The sequence below is a fragment of the Planococcus citri genome, chromosome 1 (genome assembly GCF_950023065.1).
Source record: "Planococcus citri chromosome 1, ihPlaCitr1.1, whole genome shotgun sequence".
NCBI lineage: Eukaryota > Metazoa > Arthropoda > Insecta > Hemiptera > Pseudococcidae > Planococcus > Planococcus citri.
Genome location: NC_088677.1, coordinates 32,558,494 through 32,576,628, shown reverse-complemented (window position 1 = coordinate 32,576,628; position 18,135 = coordinate 32,558,494). Strand labels below are relative to the sequence as shown.

General features: G+C 33.5%; 5 protein-coding genes across 9 annotated transcripts; 3 read left to right on the top strand and 2 right to left on the bottom strand.

Moving 5' to 3' along the window:
- Positions 1 to 2,899: 2,899 nt before the first annotated feature.
- On the bottom strand, positions 2,900 to 5,488 carry Dhod (dihydroorotate dehydrogenase 2). Its single transcript, XM_065343912.1, has 8 exons — positions 5,221 to 5,488; positions 4,934 to 5,143; positions 4,653 to 4,852; positions 4,300 to 4,497; positions 4,043 to 4,226; positions 3,817 to 3,970; positions 3,579 to 3,738; positions 2,900 to 3,099 (listed from the first exon to the last, which is right to left on the bottom strand). Exons 1-8 carry the CDS (start codon positions 5,242 to 5,244, stop codon positions 3,045 to 3,047), a joined length of 1,185 nt encoding a protein of 394 aa, XP_065199984.1. The 5' UTR covers positions 5,245 to 5,488; the 3' UTR covers positions 2,900 to 3,044.
- A 176-nt stretch (positions 5,489 to 5,664) lies between these two features.
- LOC135831434 (probable oligoribonuclease) lies at positions 5,665 to 7,110 on the top strand. 2 transcript variants are annotated; one of them, XM_065343916.1, is made up of 6 exons: positions 5,665 to 5,913; positions 5,964 to 6,070; positions 6,144 to 6,305; positions 6,385 to 6,478; positions 6,553 to 6,679; positions 6,743 to 7,110. In XM_065343916.1, exons 1-6 carry the CDS (start codon positions 5,829 to 5,831, stop codon positions 6,864 to 6,866), a joined length of 699 nt encoding a protein of 232 aa, XP_065199988.1. In that variant the 5' UTR covers positions 5,665 to 5,828; the 3' UTR covers positions 6,867 to 7,110. The 2 variants fall into 2 exon arrangements, with proteins under 2 accessions (XP_065199988.1, XP_065199989.1); XM_065343917.1 differs by having other exon boundaries at positions 5,667 to 5,913; positions 5,988 to 6,070.
- Positions 7,111 to 7,473: 363 nt separating this feature from the next.
- Positions 7,474 to 8,540, bottom strand: LOC135831437 (succinate dehydrogenase cytochrome b556 subunit-like). Its single transcript, XM_065343921.1, has 5 exons — positions 8,380 to 8,540; positions 8,205 to 8,243; positions 7,935 to 8,131; positions 7,717 to 7,853; positions 7,474 to 7,639 (listed from the first exon to the last, which is right to left on the bottom strand). The coding sequence occupies exons 1-5, from the start codon at positions 8,397 to 8,399 to the stop codon at positions 7,535 to 7,537; spliced, it is 498 nt and encodes a 165-aa protein (XP_065199993.1). The 5' UTR covers positions 8,400 to 8,540; the 3' UTR covers positions 7,474 to 7,534.
- Positions 8,541 to 8,696: 156 nt separating this feature from the next.
- Positions 8,697 to 13,415, top strand: LOC135831424 (piwi-like protein Siwi). Its single transcript, XM_065343900.1, has 17 exons — positions 8,697 to 8,906; positions 8,999 to 9,257; positions 9,339 to 9,470; positions 9,561 to 9,775; positions 9,859 to 10,047; positions 10,142 to 10,306; positions 10,451 to 10,624; positions 10,721 to 10,863; positions 10,950 to 11,058; positions 11,154 to 11,446; positions 11,524 to 11,678; positions 11,773 to 11,900; positions 11,962 to 12,130; positions 12,208 to 12,332; positions 12,426 to 12,577; positions 12,662 to 12,809; positions 12,882 to 13,415. Exons 2-17 carry the CDS (start codon positions 9,002 to 9,004, stop codon positions 12,993 to 12,995), a joined length of 2,667 nt encoding a protein of 888 aa, XP_065199972.1. The 5' UTR covers positions 8,697 to 8,906; positions 8,999 to 9,001; the 3' UTR covers positions 12,996 to 13,415.
- Positions 13,416 to 13,875: 460 nt separating this feature from the next.
- Positions 13,876 to 18,134, top strand: Adck1 (aarF domain containing kinase 1). 4 transcript variants are annotated; one of them, XM_065343908.1, is made up of 11 exons: positions 13,876 to 14,128; positions 15,823 to 15,972; positions 16,051 to 16,146; positions 16,222 to 16,425; positions 16,499 to 16,657; positions 16,746 to 16,904; positions 17,021 to 17,121; positions 17,197 to 17,359; positions 17,434 to 17,631; positions 17,698 to 17,840; positions 17,915 to 18,134. In XM_065343908.1, the coding sequence occupies exons 2-11, from the start codon at positions 15,832 to 15,834 to the stop codon at positions 18,090 to 18,092; spliced, it is 1,542 nt and encodes a 513-aa protein (XP_065199980.1). In that variant the 5' UTR covers positions 13,876 to 14,128; positions 15,823 to 15,831; the 3' UTR covers positions 18,093 to 18,134. The 4 variants fall into 4 exon arrangements, with proteins under 4 accessions (XP_065199980.1, XP_065199979.1, XP_065199978.1 ...); XM_065343907.1 differs by lacking the exon at positions 13,876 to 14,128 and adding an exon at positions 14,947 to 15,377; XM_065343906.1 differs by lacking the exon at positions 13,876 to 14,128 and adding an exon at positions 14,949 to 15,297.
- The last annotated feature ends 1 nt before the right edge of the window (position 18,135 follows it).

The window sequence follows — 18,135 nt, the reverse complement described above, 5'->3', positions numbered from 1 at the left end:
TTTTCCATAAGTTTTCTCTTAGAAAGAAGTTCGTTTTCCAAAAAACTGATAATTTAATTTTCAAAAAAAAATGTTTACTTAGGTATTAGAAAAAATTCGTCTAAAAAATTTTTTTCAAAAAGTTCCCTCAAAATAAGAGTTTTCTTTCAGGCCAAGAATAATTTTTTGAAGATGAAGAAAGGTTTTTCTCTTGTACGGAAACTTTTTTTGGAAAAGTTTTTCACAGAAGAATTTTTGTAAAAACAAATTTTTATAGCTTTTGTTCCGTGAAGTTTCCATGTTCTTTTCAAGAAATGAAGTTTGCAGTTTTTCTCCAAAAATAAATTTTGTACACTCTTTCCAAAAACGAAATTAAGTTTTCATTTTATTTTCATCAATGACGCGTGATTGCATTTTCTCTTCTAAAAAATAATGAAGTTTCCAAACTTGTGTTCTTATTTTCATGCCGCCTTGCAACAATAAAAAGTATTGGATAAAGAAGTTGCCTACCTGGAAAACTGAAGGGGCAAATATCTTCCAGAAACCTGGGCCAGACAAACGTATTAATCCTCCATCAACTATCAAGTACACGAGTGAGTTGGTAAAAAATTTGAATTTGAGTAAATTTCTGCATAACTTGAAGTTTCTGATAATAAAATAAAGACAAAAAATAAAAGATTAAAAAAAATATTTTTATTATTTGTCTATAATGACGAACTAGTCAAAAGTGAGCTTTAAACCTGAGCTTTCATTGTTTTATCAAACTCTCCGTCCACCTTTAAAATTGAGACAGCGATACCGATACCTAATCGTATTTCGATACTTGATTTTCGAATGACTGAATCATCAGAAGTTTCGATCAACTTTGAATGTCATTATTACCTCACGTGGCTCATCACTCTTTCAATTTTTGAACAATAAATTAATCAGAATTTGTCCTTTTCGAACACTCCATTGTAACACTACGATTTACCTCCCTTCCTCTCCTCACCTCTAAAATATCATGTTTAGAATAGAAATTGAAAAATGATGTAGAAGGTTTCTGATTTTTCGTAGACTGTAGATATCTGTAATTTTTCTCATTTTTTTTGGAAATAAGAGGCATTTTTTCAACATTTCTATTTCAGGAGGGGGGATTTAGAGAATTTCTTGCAGATTATAAATGTAGATGAGGACAAAACTGTTACCTCACGCTCTCACATTTCAGAAAATAATTCTAGTTTGATCATTTTTCTCTCTCCCCTCATGAAATACGTTAGATAAGTATTTGTCTAATTTTAATCAATTTGTAAAGAGTCGATTACGAAGTACAAACCCAAACAATTTCAGCCGTTTTATTTCAAACTAACAAAATAATGCGCCTTATCAGTCAAACGCACAATGTTTTTATTACAAAGTTTTTCCAAATAAACATTTAACTAACTATAATTTGCCAGTTTACTCTAAGGTATTATCGGTACTAATAAACAAAAACACTTTGTAAGACTTATAGGCAAGGTGAGAATTGAAAACCAATTAGAAAAATGTACTTATCGTTTGTGCACGTGTAATTAAAAAAAATATGCTTTCAACTTTGATAGATATGTAAAATATTTTAATCACCTTTGCCATAATACATATACCTTAGATTATAATATCGATACCTACATCATTTTTTTCTTCAAGTTCTGTACAGTAGGTATGCATTCTGTAGGTACAATAAGTACCTATAGGTATTTCTTGGTATTTCGCGAACGATCGCAAAACGAGAACTTACGACGCTGCTTTGACCCCATCTCACCCTAATGAATGGAAGATCAACGATAAAGAGATTGAATTTCTTTTATTAGGTGTTTAGCTATTGTATTATTTTATGTACGAAATCTAGTCGAAAAAAAACACACTAAAAGGTGAATGAACGGTTTGAATTTACGTAGGTAGTTTAATATGTAGGAATTGGATCATTCATTGCTGAATTATTAACTGATATCGTTGTTATTAAATGTGGTAAAAACAAATAAACATCAATACAATATTATCATCAAAATAAATGATTGATTCCAAGAATAAATATTCATAAGTAGATATTAATTACTAACCCGTTTTTTGAGACTATTTTTATGCTCACAATAATTGTGTATTTTTCGTCAGCAGATAAGTAATGACTGATGTCTACATTTAACTACAGATCATTGCGTTTTTCTCAATCATAGGATATTTTCAAATAAAAAATTCAGTTCTCTAGAAGACTTTTCAAAAACAAATAGATACCTAAGTAGAAGTACGTACAGCGGCAAGTGCTGGCTGCTGGAGTACGTTGATGGTAATTGAATATACCTACCTATTGAAAACAAGTGTGTAAGCACACTTTAGAGGTACCGTACCTAGATATATTTTTCAAGCAGTTGTTTTTCTTTTTACGATAGCATTGAAAAACACTGCAAAAATATTAGTAAATTTAAGATGCTATAAAATAGGTAATTAATAAATTTACAGCCAAGACTTCTCTTGATCAAACAGGTAACTAGGTGATGTATATAAACTTTAATTTGTGGTACTAGGTAAATAAGCAAGAAAACTGCGTTCTGTACACTTTTTGGTACAATTTACATTTTTATGCTTCGCACGTGTCTATTAAAATATAAATAAGTAATCGAGTATAATTAAAAATAATTTCTTTACCGACAATGTTGTTTTCCCACTGGATCAGTAGAAATGAATTATTTTGTTTTTCGTGCTAAAATGTTTCACAATAATGCGTAAAACTTCGGCGAAATTAATTTCAATGTAATAGTGATTTTATGAACTTTGTAATTTTTATATTTTTGAGTACGATAAACACATCTATTTGAATTTCATTAATACATATAGGTAACCTCGATCGTTTATAATATTTCAACAAATTTAAAAATCTGTAAAGTAAGAGAATAATATGAAAACATTGTTCATTTTTAAATTCATTTTTTAAGTAAAAAAACAATAGGCGTAAAATTCTAACTGTAGGTACGTTTACAAAAAAACTCTGAGCAACGGACACATTTTATTCTCGAAAATATTCACTGCATTCATAATGCATGTCTTGGACATCATAATTCGACTCCTTTTCCAACAGCTTCGGAAATACTGGAATAATTTTCTCTCCTGTGAAAAATTAAAATTTTACGATTAAACATAAATAGGAAAAAAAACCATATTATCACCTATATTAGAAACATTGGAGGATGGAAAAAATTTTATAGGATCGCAACTAAATAGGTATTTATTAAAATTTTCCAAAAAAAAAAAAGGAAAAAAATAGTTTGAGAATAAAAAGTGATAACGTCAATTCGACAAATTGTAAACACTGGAAAAACAGCGAAGCAGGAATTTTAAATCATAAGAACATGGATAAAATTGTAACAAGTAAACCAGCATTTAACACACTTTCATGTTTTTGCCGTTTATTTTGATATTTTTGACGCGTTTACAACGATTATAAGCGGATCGACTTCGAATTTTTCAATCCGGAATACGTTCGAAAATGATTTAGAGACCATTACAAAGTTACAATTTCATAAAGAAAGAATTTCTTATTTCTTCCACCCAGAAATAAAATGACCAAATAAGCGATAAAAAATTACTTCAAGCATTCCACTAATTCTTCTTTAATTTTGGTTACAATTGGTGCTCCATGGTATACAAACGAAGTGTAAATTTGAACCAAACTAGCTCCAGCTTTAATTTTTTCAAAAGCATCTTCTCCGGTAAATATACCACCAACTCCGATGATAGGAACAGTACCTAAACACGAAACACGTTTCAAAACACACGTAACTTTATACATTTAAAAATAAATTAATAAGTAATACAATGATCAACCTTTCGTCAATTTGTACATTTCAGCTATCATTTCAGTACTACGTTGTTTCAATGGAAGTCCGCTCAAGCCGCCGTATTCTTTCTTATTTGGACTTTTTAAAGTACGATCTCTCTGAACTGTTGTATTGGAAATGATCAGACCATCAATTTTACACTGTTAAATACATACAAAACGGAATGATAAAATTATGAAATACCAACATTATAAGAAATATAGTCGACGTACATGGTCTAATGCAATGACAGATGCAATATCTGCTTTTTCTTCTGTTGTAAGATCAGGCGACAATTTCAAAAAAAGTAAAGGTTTGCATTCGAGCCATATTTCATTTCTAGCTTTGACCACTGCCGATAAAACTTTTTCCAATTCTTGCCTTCGTTGCAAGTCTCTCAGACCAGGAGTATTAGGACTGGAAACAGAAACCATTTTTTAAAATAATTTTTGTTGAATAAAATACAATAAAAGAATCGAAATGCAAATACCTGGAAAGATTTATAACATAGTAGCTGGCAAATTCGGCAAATCTTCTTACACCCTTCACGTAATCATCAATAGGATCTTTGGAATTTTTGTTCATACCGAGGTTGACACCGAGCGTAGCGTTATTAAAATCTTGACGGCCATCCTGTATTCTCAAATTCATGTGTACACGAGAATGTCCATCACTATTAAACCCATATCTGTAAAATGCATTTATGTCAGTAGTGGGTACCATAAAATTTCAAAAACAAATCGATTGCATCAATTTCGATCAAACCGTACATTTTGAAAATGTAATTTCTCGAATATTACGATAAAAATAGAATTCGTTATCATCAGATGAAATGAAAACTACCTATTGATAATGGCTTTATCCTCTGGAAGTCGGAACACTCTTGGTTTTTTGTTCCCTTCTTGAGGCAGAGGTGTAATGGAGCCGATTTCAATAAATCCAAATCCAAATTGTAGCAAATTGTACAATGTTTCGCCATTTTTATCAAAACCAGCGGCTAATCCAACGGGATTATCAAACTTTAAATGCTCAATTTGACTTCGCTAATAAAATAAATCTCAGTTAAATTGAAAGAAATATATAAATATTCGGTGTCTCTAGTCTCTCAGAAGCAATAGTCTTACAAGTGACACGGGATCTGCATAACGTGACGGAGGAAAGAAGAGCGCGTTCATGGCAAAAATAGCAACTTTATGTGAAAGTTCAGGATCCATGCGATGGAGTACTGGAAGTATGAATCTGTTGTAAAATTTTTCCGTGTGTCCTTCTGACAGTATGTATAAACTTGTTGCAGCAGTTCCAAACGTGAAAGCTGATGCGCCTGCCACAATTCTCTGAAATGAAATTAACGTATTATTGTAATGCATAAGTGTTTGGAGGAATATGAATTTATAGCTGGATTATTACGTACCCAAAATCGTTTTGATTGACCCATGTTTCACTTGAAATGTAACTGATATGAAAAGGAGAAGGACGGTGAAACCGATAGATGGAATCCGATCACAATAGCTGCACAAGATTTTAACGCCAGCGTAATTGAATAAAAATCAGCACTAGTACCTAATATTGATCTTAGTAAAACGTTCTCATTCACTCGTTGATTTCTGAATTTTATGATAATTATTAATTAGTCATTTTTTTCCACAAAAAGAAAAATTTAATCCCAAACTGAAATGTGAAATTCTGAATTCTGAATTCTGATTACTCTTATCACTACCGGCGTGTTTTGATAAATCAGGTTTGCTGTCGAAAGCATTTTAATCCCAATTATAGAGAAATTTGGAGAAAATGGCAATCCTTTTAATTATATTTTGAAAAATTATCACCGAGTGTTATCTTCATATCTTCTCTTCTCAAATTTTCAAATGTATTCGAATGATTTCTAATTTGCAAATTTTCAATTTCAAACATCGTGTTTCAGCGTAGCAACGCGCAATTTCAGCAAATTTTCTAGTGGTGTACATCCCCTCCACAGACCTCTTCCTCGTGTAGCTGTAGCTTCAAAGAGACGTTAGAAGCATGAGTAAACTTTTTGAAAGAATTCTCGGAAATTATGCAGTAAAAAGAAAAGCTCATGCATATCTAACAAAAATACTGCCACCCAGTAAGTGTTTTATATTAGAGTTATTTTCATAATTCGCTCACTGAAAAAAGTTCCTACCATTTTAATAATAATAGGGACCAGTATGAGCACGAGTAGTAGTATCAATGTGACTTCAAGTATCGATGCGTCCGCTAGGATGGTTTGGTTGGATATGGAGGTAATTATTTATCGATTTTTTATTATCAAGTATTCATCGCCCTAATCTATATCAACGAAACATTATGTTACAGTTGACAGGATTAGATTTAGAAAAAGACACCATCATGGAGATCGCTTGTGTTATCACTGAAGGAAATCTGAGTTTTGTCGCTCAAGCTCCAACATTCATCATTCATCAACCCAAAGAAGTCTTGGACCAGATGGGACCCTGGTGTCAACAACAACACGCCAAAGTATTTATGAGTATAGTGATGCATTATAATTTCAAAAAATGCTGACGGGACTAATTAATCTATTCTTCTTACCTTTCAGACTGGTTTAATTGATGAATGTTTGAAAAGCAGTACTACGGTTCAAGAAGCTGATGAACAACTGTATAACTTCGTCAAGAAATACGTGCCAGAAGGTGATTATTTCTTAGTACAAAGGAAATTGTGATTAAATTTTGTATTCTTTATAATTTTCTTTTTGAAATTACAGGGAAAGGTTGTGTCGCTGGTAATTCGGTGTATATGGACAAATGGTTTGTTATCAAATATTTGCCTAAATTGAATTCACATTTACACTATAGACTGATAGACGTTTCTACCTTGAAAGAATTATGCAGGTTTGTTTCATTTTTATCCTGAGAAATTACTGTCGTAATGTCACTCACTCAACATGTTTTCAGGAAATGGCGAACTGAAGATTTTAAAAAAATTCCGGAGAAAGCTTATACTCATAGAGCGTTAGATGATATTATGGAGAGCATAGATGAATTGAAGCATTATAAGAAAATTTTATTTGATGAATAACGGCGAAGAAAATTGTGAGACTGTCGAGATGCTGTGATAATAAAATACAATAATTCTGGAAATTCATTGTCAAACGAGTATACATCTAAGCCCAGTTTATGAAGATTGAAAGTCTTGTTTCAATCCCGTATCAACTGTGTGCAGTGTTTTCGTATTGTAATTTTAAATATTGAAACTCTAATGTCATCTTGTTGGCTCTAGAGTTTAGTTGATGAGTCCCAATTAAAATATTTGAGCAACTGGAGTTTTCAATTATGTAATTCATTCGAGAAACCGCCTAAAGTAGACATTTTATTCATTTTACCGCTGTTTGCTTGACAACAAAATTTTGTTATCACTCTTATCATCTATTGTCATACGTGACCTTATTTGACCTTTAATTACATGTTTCTTCAGGTAAATCAATAATTATTTGTGATTGCGAGTTATATCTTGCTAATTAATGCGATAATAATTTAGGAGAACATTTCTCACAATAATTGAAATACTGATTGAAATTTGTAACTATTTCGAATCATTCGATATACGCTATTAAAATGTGTAACAGACGTTGCCTGTCTCTAATAACATGAAAGAATTCATTCATTACACTTTCAAATACCGAAACTACGCTTAAATTTGAAATATATTTTAACTACATTTTGCATATGTACACCATTAACAAATCATTACAGATTAGCCAAACCTAAACCGAGCAAAATAGTAAGAGCTAGAACACCATAACCGGTGATGTTCACGCCTTTATTTGTCAGCGCCACACCAGCATCCCATACCTGGACAGAAACCAAACGCATACATAAATGATTGCGTCTTATCAATGTTACACAGTCATATTTCAAGCTCTTCTTACCAAATGTCTGATTCCATTGCCAATATGAAACGTTAAAGGCATCGATACAAGTGTTTTAACGCCAATCCACGTAGCTGAGGATAAATTCAATGATTGCAGGAACAATATAACACTATCAGTGACTTCAAATACTTCACCTGTTAAAAAAAATCAGCATTAGATTTTCTCTTGTTTTTGGGCAACGCCATTTCAAAGTCAACTACAAGTGGTGAAATTACATCCGCCGATCGCAAAAGCGTATCCGAAAAGTATCACTCCCGAAATTCGATGACTGATAGACAACATCGAAGTTATTTGCGGTTTATAAATAGATAAATGCGGCGATAGCGGTCGCTTGAGTCTGGCATTTTTCTCTTCAAATGTTTCATTTGCAATAACATTAGAGGCTACTGGACGTGTTGTTAAAAGTCGTTGGCTGAAAAGGAAAAAAGAACAAAGTAGAACTAGAAGTTTACAAATGCAAAAGATTTTTCAAAAGTAATACATACGTGACTCTCTGGGTCTGGATGACATTTTTGTTACATAAACTGCAACAAGAAAATGAAATCATTAGAAATGTCAAAACGAAATCTTGGCTAGAAATATCATAATTTTGCACTGATCATTTTCGAGGATTCGAAAAGAAAAAATTCATTGCGAGATGAATTACACTCTGAAACTCACCTTCTCATTACACAGTACATTTTGGTCTTTAAATTAAATTCAATCAAATTCTTGTAAAATAAAATAATTAGAAAATTGAAATTTGAAAATGAATTGAAATTATTTTTTTATCACACAACCTTATCACAAGCACATCAATCAATCTGCATCTGCGTTCTGCGCGCGGTGATTGCGCAGTAGGTACACAGGAATGACACAGGAAAAGTTTTGTTTCGGAACTTTCGGAGTTGGCTCAAGTTGGCTACAAGCTACAAAGTTGTTTTGATTGCAATGCATTCGCGCTTTCGCGCTTCGCGCATAATTAATTAACATGCAACATGTTGGGTCAAATTTCATCAGTTAAAAGTCATTAAATCGTCAACTTGTCACAGAGTTTCGTCATATGTTCCGTTTTCCGTACTCATCCGTAGTCCGTAGCATTTTTTAGTCGAGTTGAAGTTGATTTGACGCGAGATACTGCGTAAATTTTTTGAATATTTTATACATGAGTGTACTTTTTATTCAGTTTTGAACTAGTTGCAATTCTGGTATGTATTGCACTATCACTATTGTTATTTGCCGTTGTGGTGTATTACATTTTAAGTTATTGTTATCAATAACCCTTTTGGTTGAATATTAGACAATGGAAGGCCAATCTCAACCAGGCAGAGGAAAAGGCAGAGGCAGAGGTCGTGCTAAACCTCCTCAGCAGCCGCAACCAGTTCCCTCAAACCCATCAACACCATCGACGTCGACCAGTTCGTCTTCATTTTCGCAGCAACCACCTCCTGTGAGTATCGGTAGAGGCAGATCAAGAGCTGGAGATCCACCAATCTCAGTCTCAGCACCTACTCCGCCGACTCAACAAATGGGAGGCCTGAGCGTGAGTGGAGGAAGCTGTAAGTGAAAACACCCTTATTGCTGCTTGTTTTTTTACAGTAGTGCATACATCATGATTTATTCAACTCGTTGTTTTATAGCTGAAACTGCAGGAGACGGAGCAACTGGGGATCGGCCTATTGGTCGATATGGTATTCGAGGTGGACGATCGTTGTACGATGAAGGCCTATTATTGAATACCAGACCCAAATGCGCTGAAAGTAGCAAGAAAGGTTGGAAAAAAAGACGAGGGAGGAGGGGGACTAAATAAAAGAATTTGAATTTATATTGGATATTCCTAATTTGATTTTTTTCATCAACAGGTGTCTCTGGACAGAAAACGAAATTCCAGGCAAATTTTTTTCAATTAATGAAAACGCCTCAATGGAACTTGAACAAATACCACGTGGACTTTAACCCTGTCGAAGATAGGACGTCAATGAGGAAAATTCTCATGCGCGAGCATAGAGAAAGTCTTGGCATGTATCTATTTGATGGTTCTACTATATTTTCATCACACAATTTATGCCCTAATAATGTAAGTCTATTGAACTGTGCTTAGATTGCAGTTTTCTAGTTCACAGGTAGTTTTACATGTTTACAATTTTTTTTGTTTTTCAGAAACCAGTGGAATATTTTTCGAAACGTTTGCGCGATGACGAGACAATCCGCATAACTATAAAGTTTGTTGGTACGGTCGAAGTTTCAGATTATCAGAATACGCAAGTGATGAATATAATTTTACGGGAATGTTTAAATAAATTGAAATTGCAGCAAATTAAACGTAATTATTTCGATAAAGAAGCTCGCGTAAGTGTGTTGTTTATCCTATATGAAGACTGTAGATGAAACATAATGAAATCAATACGTTGTGAATTGACTAATTTTTTAAAAATTTGTTTAGGTCACTATCCATGAACATAATTTGGAATTATGGCCAGGGTACATTACAGCGATGGGCCAGTACGAATATGATATCTTATTGCAAGCTGAAATTATATATAAAACTTTAAGAAAAGATACAGCGTATGAAGTTTTCCGCGAGTTGACGAGAAGTTCTGGAAATAGAGTAAGTTATACTGAAAAATATAACTTAAAATTTAATTCACGTTTTACCGAGGTGAAATTGTTAAATCAGCAATATTTTTTCTACCTAAGCACAGTATTACGCTATTTTAATACGGTGTACTCATTATTTTATACGTGTTTGTAGGGTTATAAAGAAGCGTTCGCCTCGACTATCATCGGTACTACCGTAATGACGATGTACAACAACAAAACCTACCGTATCGATGATGTCAATTTTAACGAAACTCCGGAGAACACATTCAAGCAGAAGACCAGGGACGGGGAAAGAGATATTTCATATCGAGATTATTATCAACAGGTCAGTGTGCGACAAACCACATTTTTTTCTCTCAACTCCATTGAATAACTTCATAGGCAACTGTTTAAATGCTATTCTATGTTTATTCATCATTAGAAATATCAAGTTAGGATAAATGATCCTAATCAGCCGATGTTGATCTCAAAAACGAACCGGCGTGAAAGAGCAGCTGGTATGCCGGAGTTGGTGTATTTGGTACCGGAGTTATGTATGATGACCGGACTTAACGATAACATGAGGTTTGTAGAAAGAGTTCATGTCAAACGTTTTTGCCAAATTTTAATCAACGATTCGCATCATTTCCTAATAATTATTCGACTCTTAGGAACAACTTTACATTAATGAGGGCCGTGGCGGAACATACATCTGTGGCCCCTAGCGACCGTATGCGACGCTTGGAGGCTTTTAGGAATCGTCTGGTGGAACATCCAGAAGTACGTACATGTTTAGTATTGTGCATATTAGAGTTTATTCTGAAAGAGTTGAGTGTTGTATTTATTTTCATGACTTAATTTGAAATTTATTTCAGGTGAGAGCTAAACTTGACAACTGGGGCTTGAACCTTGCGCCGAATTTGGTATCGTTCGATGGACGTATCTTACCCAATGAAAAGATCACGGTTGGAAACAATAGAAGTTTCCCTAGTGGTGATGATGCGGAGTTTTCCCGCGAGTTGAGAAATGCTCCTTTGTTAGTGCCGGCAAAGTTGAGCCGATGGATTGTTATGTTTCCATCTAGACATGCTCAAGATGCGCAAGAATTATCCCGCATGATCATGGCTTGTGGCCGGGGAATGTCGTTTCACGTGCCGGATCCTAAACCGTAAGTGTGATTCGAATTTTTTCAGCTAATTGTTCTTCATTTGTTTTCTAAAGACGCAAATTTTTATTTCTGCGCAGGTTTCCTATTCCGAACGATAGTGGAACGGCTTACGTCCAGGGTATCGAAGATTGCGTTAATACCTACAATCCGGAATTAATCGTATTTGTTGTGCCTAATAATCGCTCCGATCGATACAACGCTATTAAAAAGAAAACTATCGTCGATAAATCTCGTAAGTGTAACTCGATAAGAATGTTTTACCGGAGGATACTCCGAAGAGTAAGATTCTGTAATATTAAAATGTTTAATTTATTTTATACTTCTAGTGCCGTCACAAGTTGTTTTGCTGAAGAACATAAAAGCAAAAGGTGCGATGTCAATTGCTACTAAAATAACAATTCAAATAAATTGTAAATTAGGGGGAGCTCCTTGGGGTGTTGACAATCCAATGAAGGTAAGATCTCGAGATTGTTTAAAAACAAAACAAAACGTAATCGTTTATATTTTTCTTGCAGAAAGGAATGGTTGTCGGATTTGACGTATGTCATGATCCTCGCGACAGACGTCGAAGTTACGGTGCTTTGGTAGCTTCTCTCGATCCTCTATTGGGGTGGTATTACTCGGCGATCAATTGTCATGCTAGTGGAGATGAACTATATTCAAGCATCGCGATCAATATGACAAGTAAATAAGTTTGTTTGCCCTTTGTTTATACACTTGTCATTTTTATTGCTCCAATTCCTCGCCTTTTGCAATTACAGAAGCAGTTAACAGATACATGAAAGTTAACGAAGGACGGTTACCGAGTCCAATCATTATGTATCGTGATGGTGTTGGTGACGGAGATTTGAAATACGTTTTTGAAGTTGAAGTGGTTGCCATTCAAGTACGTTTTGTGGTATTCATATAAATGCGTGAGATAGTTTAGCAGATGAATTTAAACTTTTTTAAAATAAAATTGACGTGGTTTTTGTTGCAGGAAGCATTGGAGAAACTCTACAAAGCGAAGAACACTCCGTTGGCAATAGCGGTGATCATTGTTACGAAAAGGATCAACACTAGGATCTTTCATAACAGAAAGAATCCGCCTCCTGGTAGCGTCGTTGATGACGTTATTACTATTCCGCAAAGGTATAGGGAACAGATGAAATCTCATGGTGAAAACAAGTCAAAAGTTTCTCTTACTAATGTTTTTCGAATTCATTTTTGTTTCAGATTCGACTTTTTCATCGTGTCTCAATCAGTACGTCAGGGTACGGTGTCCCCGACTCATTATAATGTTATCCATAACACAACGGCATGGCCGGTGGATTACTTCCAAAGAATGACGTACAAGCTGACCCATATGTACTTTAACTGGAGTGTAAGTATATATTTTAAATAATGTTTAGTTCAAAAGACGCGCCCAATTAATTTTTTGTATTTTTTTCCCTAGGGAACTGTACGTGTTCCAGCGCCGTGCCAATATGCACACAAATTGGCCTTCCTCACTTCCCAAAGTATTGGATGTGCCCATTCAAATTTGGATCAATTACTCTACTTCTTGTAGAATGTAGAATGCAATAATGCATTTCTTTTTCTTGCGTGTTTTGATGTTCTAGCTACTTGGGTTTTTTGGTTTTTTCTACTTAGCTTTTTTATATTGAAATTATTGTTGTATTTTTATATGACATCCCTTTTTACATTTATACGTATTCTGTTTCCTGTTTCGATTAATTATGTTTTTTTATTTTTGACTGCCAAATACTTTTTAAAATGACATTTACTTTATAGTTTAGCAACTATTCTCAACGTGATTTCTGGAACTGAATTTGTGATTTTATTTAGGGGTCGTATTTCTATTATTGAAAATTATCTTAAAGGAAAAACATGACGAATTTGTATCAAATACGTATTTAATTACTCGATCAAAAATTTATTTATAAAACTTAAGACACGATTTGAATAAAAATTATTTTTGATTTTTCAAGTTATTTAAATAATTTACCTACCTAGGTTGACTGAAGAAAAATGATATTGGATATCACTGGGTGTCCGTTGAGAGAATGCTAAGACGCGAAATCGACTACAGGGGCATTCCTGTAGAAATACATATTTACTCCAAGTATCCATGGGTATACCTAAATTGAATTTAAATGAACTGATTCGTTAGGTATTAGTTAATTTCCGATGTAAGCGAATGGACATGTTTTTTTTTCTTATTATGTTTGGAAGTATACCATTTGATCAGAAATTCCAAATACTCCATAAATTCAATCAAGAAGGTAGATATTAAATTATTAACGTTCTATCCGGAAACAAATTGAAAATTGAGAAATGATAACGCACAATCTCAAACCATTATAATTTAGAATAATTTAAAAATAACCTTAATCTAAATTATGATTGAAGCAAGTAGGTATCTATCTATTCACAATTTTCAAACAGACTGGGGTCAAGGGAGTCGTAAGCCGAATCATTTTTCGTTGGCAGATGTACGTATCTTTTGATTTCTCTTAAAATTTCATCGGCTTCTTCACATCAGTCATCATCACATGTTTAAATTTGTCAAGTGTCAACTGCATTTAAATTACGTTGTTTTCGTGAGACAATTTCTAAAATTTTAGATTTAGATGTTAACAAGAAGATACTGTCATACGAGAAGATGTTGAGATAGCCCTGCCATAATTTGTTGTTGCCCAAGTACGTATAAATACATTAAAATATTGATTTCCATATTGTGGTTTTTGAATGGTGATCTTACTAAATGAATATACATTTTCATACATTTTTTCAATAGTTGTTGGTGAGTCAACTTTTATCTGTCTGTAGGCATCGTTTTCTTATTGAATGAAAGAATAAATTCAGGTAAAAAGTGGAAAATCTTTTGACTTCAATCTTCATGCAATTTTCGGCGCAATTTCACTCCTTCATTTTCAAAAATAAGGATTTTATAAATATCAGATATGTCACGTTGGAAAAATCATATCTACCTTTTTTTTTTGAAAATAATTTCACTCACTCCATAATCCATAAATTTTACTGTTGGACATCTGTGATAATACCTATCTTAGGTATTTGACATTTTTAAAAGTTCATTCAGCCATATTTTACGAATCTTATGATCTTCAGTGATACCTTACCTACTTCAAAGTACATTGCCATTTTGCTTTCATGTCTCGGGTAGCCTATGGAGTTTGTTAATGTAAAAAAATAATGTACTTGTTTTGTACCTACTTCATGCTAGTGATAAACTACCTACATGGACACACATTGCGAAATGTGTACCTACCTATTATGAAGTAAGTGACAATCAAAATTTGAAAAGATCTCATGATCTTCAGAGGAAAAACGACCTAAAAAGTAAAAAGATGACACTGCCGTTATGAGTAGTGAAGATTTAAGTTGAATGAATGAGTGTGAGTAAGTAGGCCTGCACTGAAGAACATCAAAAATTCTACTCGAGTAAAAGAATGTTTTATTCATCCATTCCAATTCTGAGCAGTTGAGCACTTCCTTCTTTTCTCGATGAATCATATCTAGTTATTTAATTACAAAGTTTGTAATCGTAATTATTCGCGTTCAGAATATTAGTGAATTGAATACTGATAATTGCCTTGAAGGCTGCCTCCTGTACCTCCGACGCTACGAGAAAACGAGTTTCAATGACGTAGAAATAACTTTCACTCAAAATATGTTATCGCACTAATGGTTCAACTCGGTTGTAGCTTTTTACATTCACACTTACAACTTCACATCGTGATCAGTAATCGCGTTATGTACTTTGAAAGAAATATTATGGACAGTGGATGAAGCCTACGACACTCGAATAAATCATAAATTGCTTTCACATTGAAAAATGATAAATTAAGGTACGCAAATTTTTCTTTTTTTTTTTAAAGCTTCACATTTCTTTAAGTTTAAATCTAAGCAACGGATTCTTCCCATTTCTGTGAGTATTCTGATCAGTTTGTCTGAGTCAACACAAGATTTTTTTCATCCCAAAAAAGAAAGTTTTTCGAATAACTATGAAGGAAATTGGATTTTAAAACGTCTAATAATAAATTAATATATCAGTGTCAAGGTTACAACCACTGATTAAAATATAATACTTTGTGACAATATATTCTCTCGATAATTATCTGTCTGTTTATGTTAAAATCGAAACGAACGAAGGCTAAATCATTAAGCCTGTTTTCATCGAGTTTTTAGTATGCTAACGCAGTATCTACAGCTTAACGGTATCTTATTACCTAATTTCGACTTCAAATTCTGGTTTTACTTTTTATTTACAAAATAAGTTACAACGTTTCTGCGAAACAGTAGCCAGGTAAACATTGTATTCTGCGCTATAATTAATGTTTAATTAATTGCATAATTTTGTCCTGTCTGTTTAGATTTCAATAATGATTTATACCAAATTGTTGAAATACGGAGCACTGGGTTTAGGAGGATTTGGCGCCGCCGGAACATATGCGTCACTTCGATCAAATCAATACAATTTAGATTCTATTGGAATTGTTAGATTTGGACGCGCATCATGCACTGTAAGGCGAAACAATTTATTCAAATTTTTCAAATTGTTAACTTATGATTTTAACGATTTTTTTTGTTTTGTTTTAAAGGCTCTCACGATCGTGTTTTATTACAAAACCTCGCTGTACGGTAGCGGTAAAGATTGGGATAAAAATTCACCAGAATATTTAGAACTGAGATCAACAGTAAGTAAATTTTTTAAAGTAAATCATCTGCGGGTGATTTTTTTTTTAATGTAGCAAATTATCTGCACTTTATAGACGCATAAAAAAGCCGCCAATAAACTCTTGGAATTATGTAGACTGAATAAAGGAGTGTACATCAAAGTAGGCCAGCACATTGGAGCTTTAGATTATGTCTTGCCCTCCGAATACGTCGAAACGATGAAAGTATTGCACAGTCGAGCTCCTGCGTCTACTATTGAAGAAGTGTATCAGGTTATTCGAGAAGATTTCAAAAAAGAAGTACTAAATGGTTTTATATTTCATTCTTAATACGTTTTCGAAAGCTCTTCATTAAGTGTAATTTCATTTACAGCCTGACGATGTATTTGAAAGTATAGATTCCGCTCCTCTTGGAGCAGCTTCGCTTGCCCAAGTTCACAAAGCTAAACTTAAAGACGGACGTATGGTTGCTCTCAAAGTACAACATCCTTCTGTCAAGGGAAATTCGACAGTTGATATGAAAACGATGGAGGTAGGTGTAGCTTAGTTAGAATACATTTACAATTTTTGATTAGGTATTTTTGGCATTTAAATACCCTGAAAATCTTTCTCTGTTGCAGATTTTATCCAAAATCGTGTCATACATGTTACCAGATTTTAAAGTACAATGGCTAGTTGACGAAACCAAAAAGAACATACCGAGAGAACTGGACTTCGAATTAGAGGCTGATAATACAGAAAAAGCAAGGCAAATGTTTCGTCATCTGCCTTGGCTTAAGGTGAGATACTAAGGTGAGGTTTTAAGTGGGCTAACTCGATACAAATTTCTTGTCTGCTTTTTTTCAGTGAACACGTTCATTTTATATTATTTTGATCGTGTCAATTATGTTTTTAGATCCCGTCTGTGTTCAGAGATTTATGCAGTCATCGCGTACTAGCGTTAGAATTTGTCGAAGGGGGTCAAGTCAATGATTTGGATTACATAAAACAACATAAGTAATTAGCATCAATTCCTATCTTTTTTGTATTTTTGTTCACAGTTCCTATCTAATTTAGAATTCCTAATTACAGAATTAACCCTTACGAAGTATCAGATAAATTAGGCAAGTTATACAGCGAGATGATCTTCAAACGAGGATTTGTCCATAGCGATCCACATCCAGGAAATATTTTAGTCAAAAAAACACCTAGTGGGGAGGTTGAAATAGTACTTCTTGATCATGGTTTATATGCTGTGAGTGAACCACACATAGTTTAAGTCGACGTATTTTCCATTACATGACATTTTTTAATGATAATATTTTGTAGACATTAAGCGATGATTTTCGTTACGAATACGCCCAATTGTGGATAAGTATACTCAACAAAGATATGCAGGAAATGGCTATTCATTGCACAGCTTTAGGCGTGCCTGATTTATTTTGGCTGCTTGCTTCAATGGTTACCGGAAGATCTTGGGATGCGATTAAAGCTGGTTTAAATACGACCAGATTTGATTCCAGCGAGGTAACTAGCATTTTAGAGCCATAATGGAGAATTTTCAATTTTTTGAAATTACGATTTTAATTACAGAAAGAATTAGTCCAAAGAGAATTTCCCAATTTGCTGACGTATATATCAGATGTATTATCGAATGTTAATAGGCAGATGATTTTAATTTTCAAAACTAATGACTTGTTAAGAGGTATCGAACATACTTTGCAAACTTATTCAAGGTAAGCGATGTTCGTACATAATATTGAACTCATTTTATGGAATGAATTATTAATATATTTACATAATTTTGCAGAATGGAAAGTTTTTCCGTCATTACCAAGAACTGCATTGAAACTATTTATGCAGAAAGAAAAAAACAGTGTGCATCTTCATTGTCAAGATGGAGCGTTACTTGTGGCCAATATTGGGCTCTGTTTAGATTATCCATGTATTATAATTATTTAAGAGTTTATAGTTGGTTTTTTGTTTGATGTACCTTTTGTGTTTGGTTAAATAAAAAACCACTTACGGAAT

Bases quoted from the DNA above. Each gene is read 5' to 3' on its own strand.
- Dhod (XM_065343912.1), bottom strand. From the start codon at position 5,244: ATGGGTCAATCAAAACGATTTTGG. The intron at 5,144-5,220 runs GTACGTAATAAT...ATTTCATTTCAG, and splicing joins GTCAATCAAAACGATTTTGG to AGAATTGTGGCAGGCGCATC. The intron at 4,227-4,299 runs GTATTTGCATTT...TTCTGTTTCCAG, and splicing joins TATGTTATAAATCTTTCCAG to TCCTAATACTCCTGGTCTGA.
- LOC135831434 (XM_065343916.1), top strand. From the start codon at position 5,829: ATGAGTAAACTTTTTGAAAGAATTCTCGGAAATTATGCAGTAAAAAGA. The intron at 6,071-6,143 runs GTAATTATTTAT...ATTATGTTACAG, and splicing joins TGGTTTGGTTGGATATGGAG to TTGACAGGATTAGATTTAGA. The intron at 6,306-6,384 runs GTATTTATGAGT...CTTACCTTTCAG, and splicing joins GTCAACAACAACACGCCAAA to ACTGGTTTAATTGATGAATG.
- LOC135831437 (XM_065343921.1), bottom strand. From the start codon at position 8,399: ATGTACTGTGTAATGAGAAG. The intron at 8,132-8,204 runs GTATGTATTACT...TTTCCTTTTCAG, and splicing joins ATCCAGACCCAGAGAGTCAC to CCAACGACTTTTAACAACAC. The intron at 7,854-7,934 runs GTAATTTCACCA...TTTTTTTAACAG, and splicing joins CGCTTTTGCGATCGGCGGAT to GTGAAGTATTTGAAGTCACT.
- LOC135831424 (XM_065343900.1), top strand. From the start codon at position 9,002: ATGGAAGGCCAATCTCAACCAGGCAGAGGAAAAGGCAGAGGCAGAGGT. The intron at 11,447-11,523 runs GTAAGTGTGATT...ATTTCTGCGCAG, and splicing joins CACGTGCCGGATCCTAAACC to GTTTCCTATTCCGAACGATA. The intron at 11,679-11,772 runs GTAAGTGTAACT...TTATACTTCTAG, and splicing joins AACTATCGTCGATAAATCTC to TGCCGTCACAAGTTGTTTTG.
- Adck1 (XM_065343908.1), top strand. From the start codon at position 15,832: ATGATTTATACCAAATTGTTGAAATACGGAGCACTGGGTTTAGGAGGA. The intron at 15,973-16,050 runs GTAAGGCGAAAC...TTTGTTTTAAAG, and splicing joins TTGGACGCGCATCATGCACT to GCTCTCACGATCGTGTTTTA. The intron at 17,841-17,914 runs GTAAGCGATGTT...ATAATTTTGCAG, and splicing joins ACTTTGCAAACTTATTCAAG to AATGGAAAGTTTTTCCGTCA.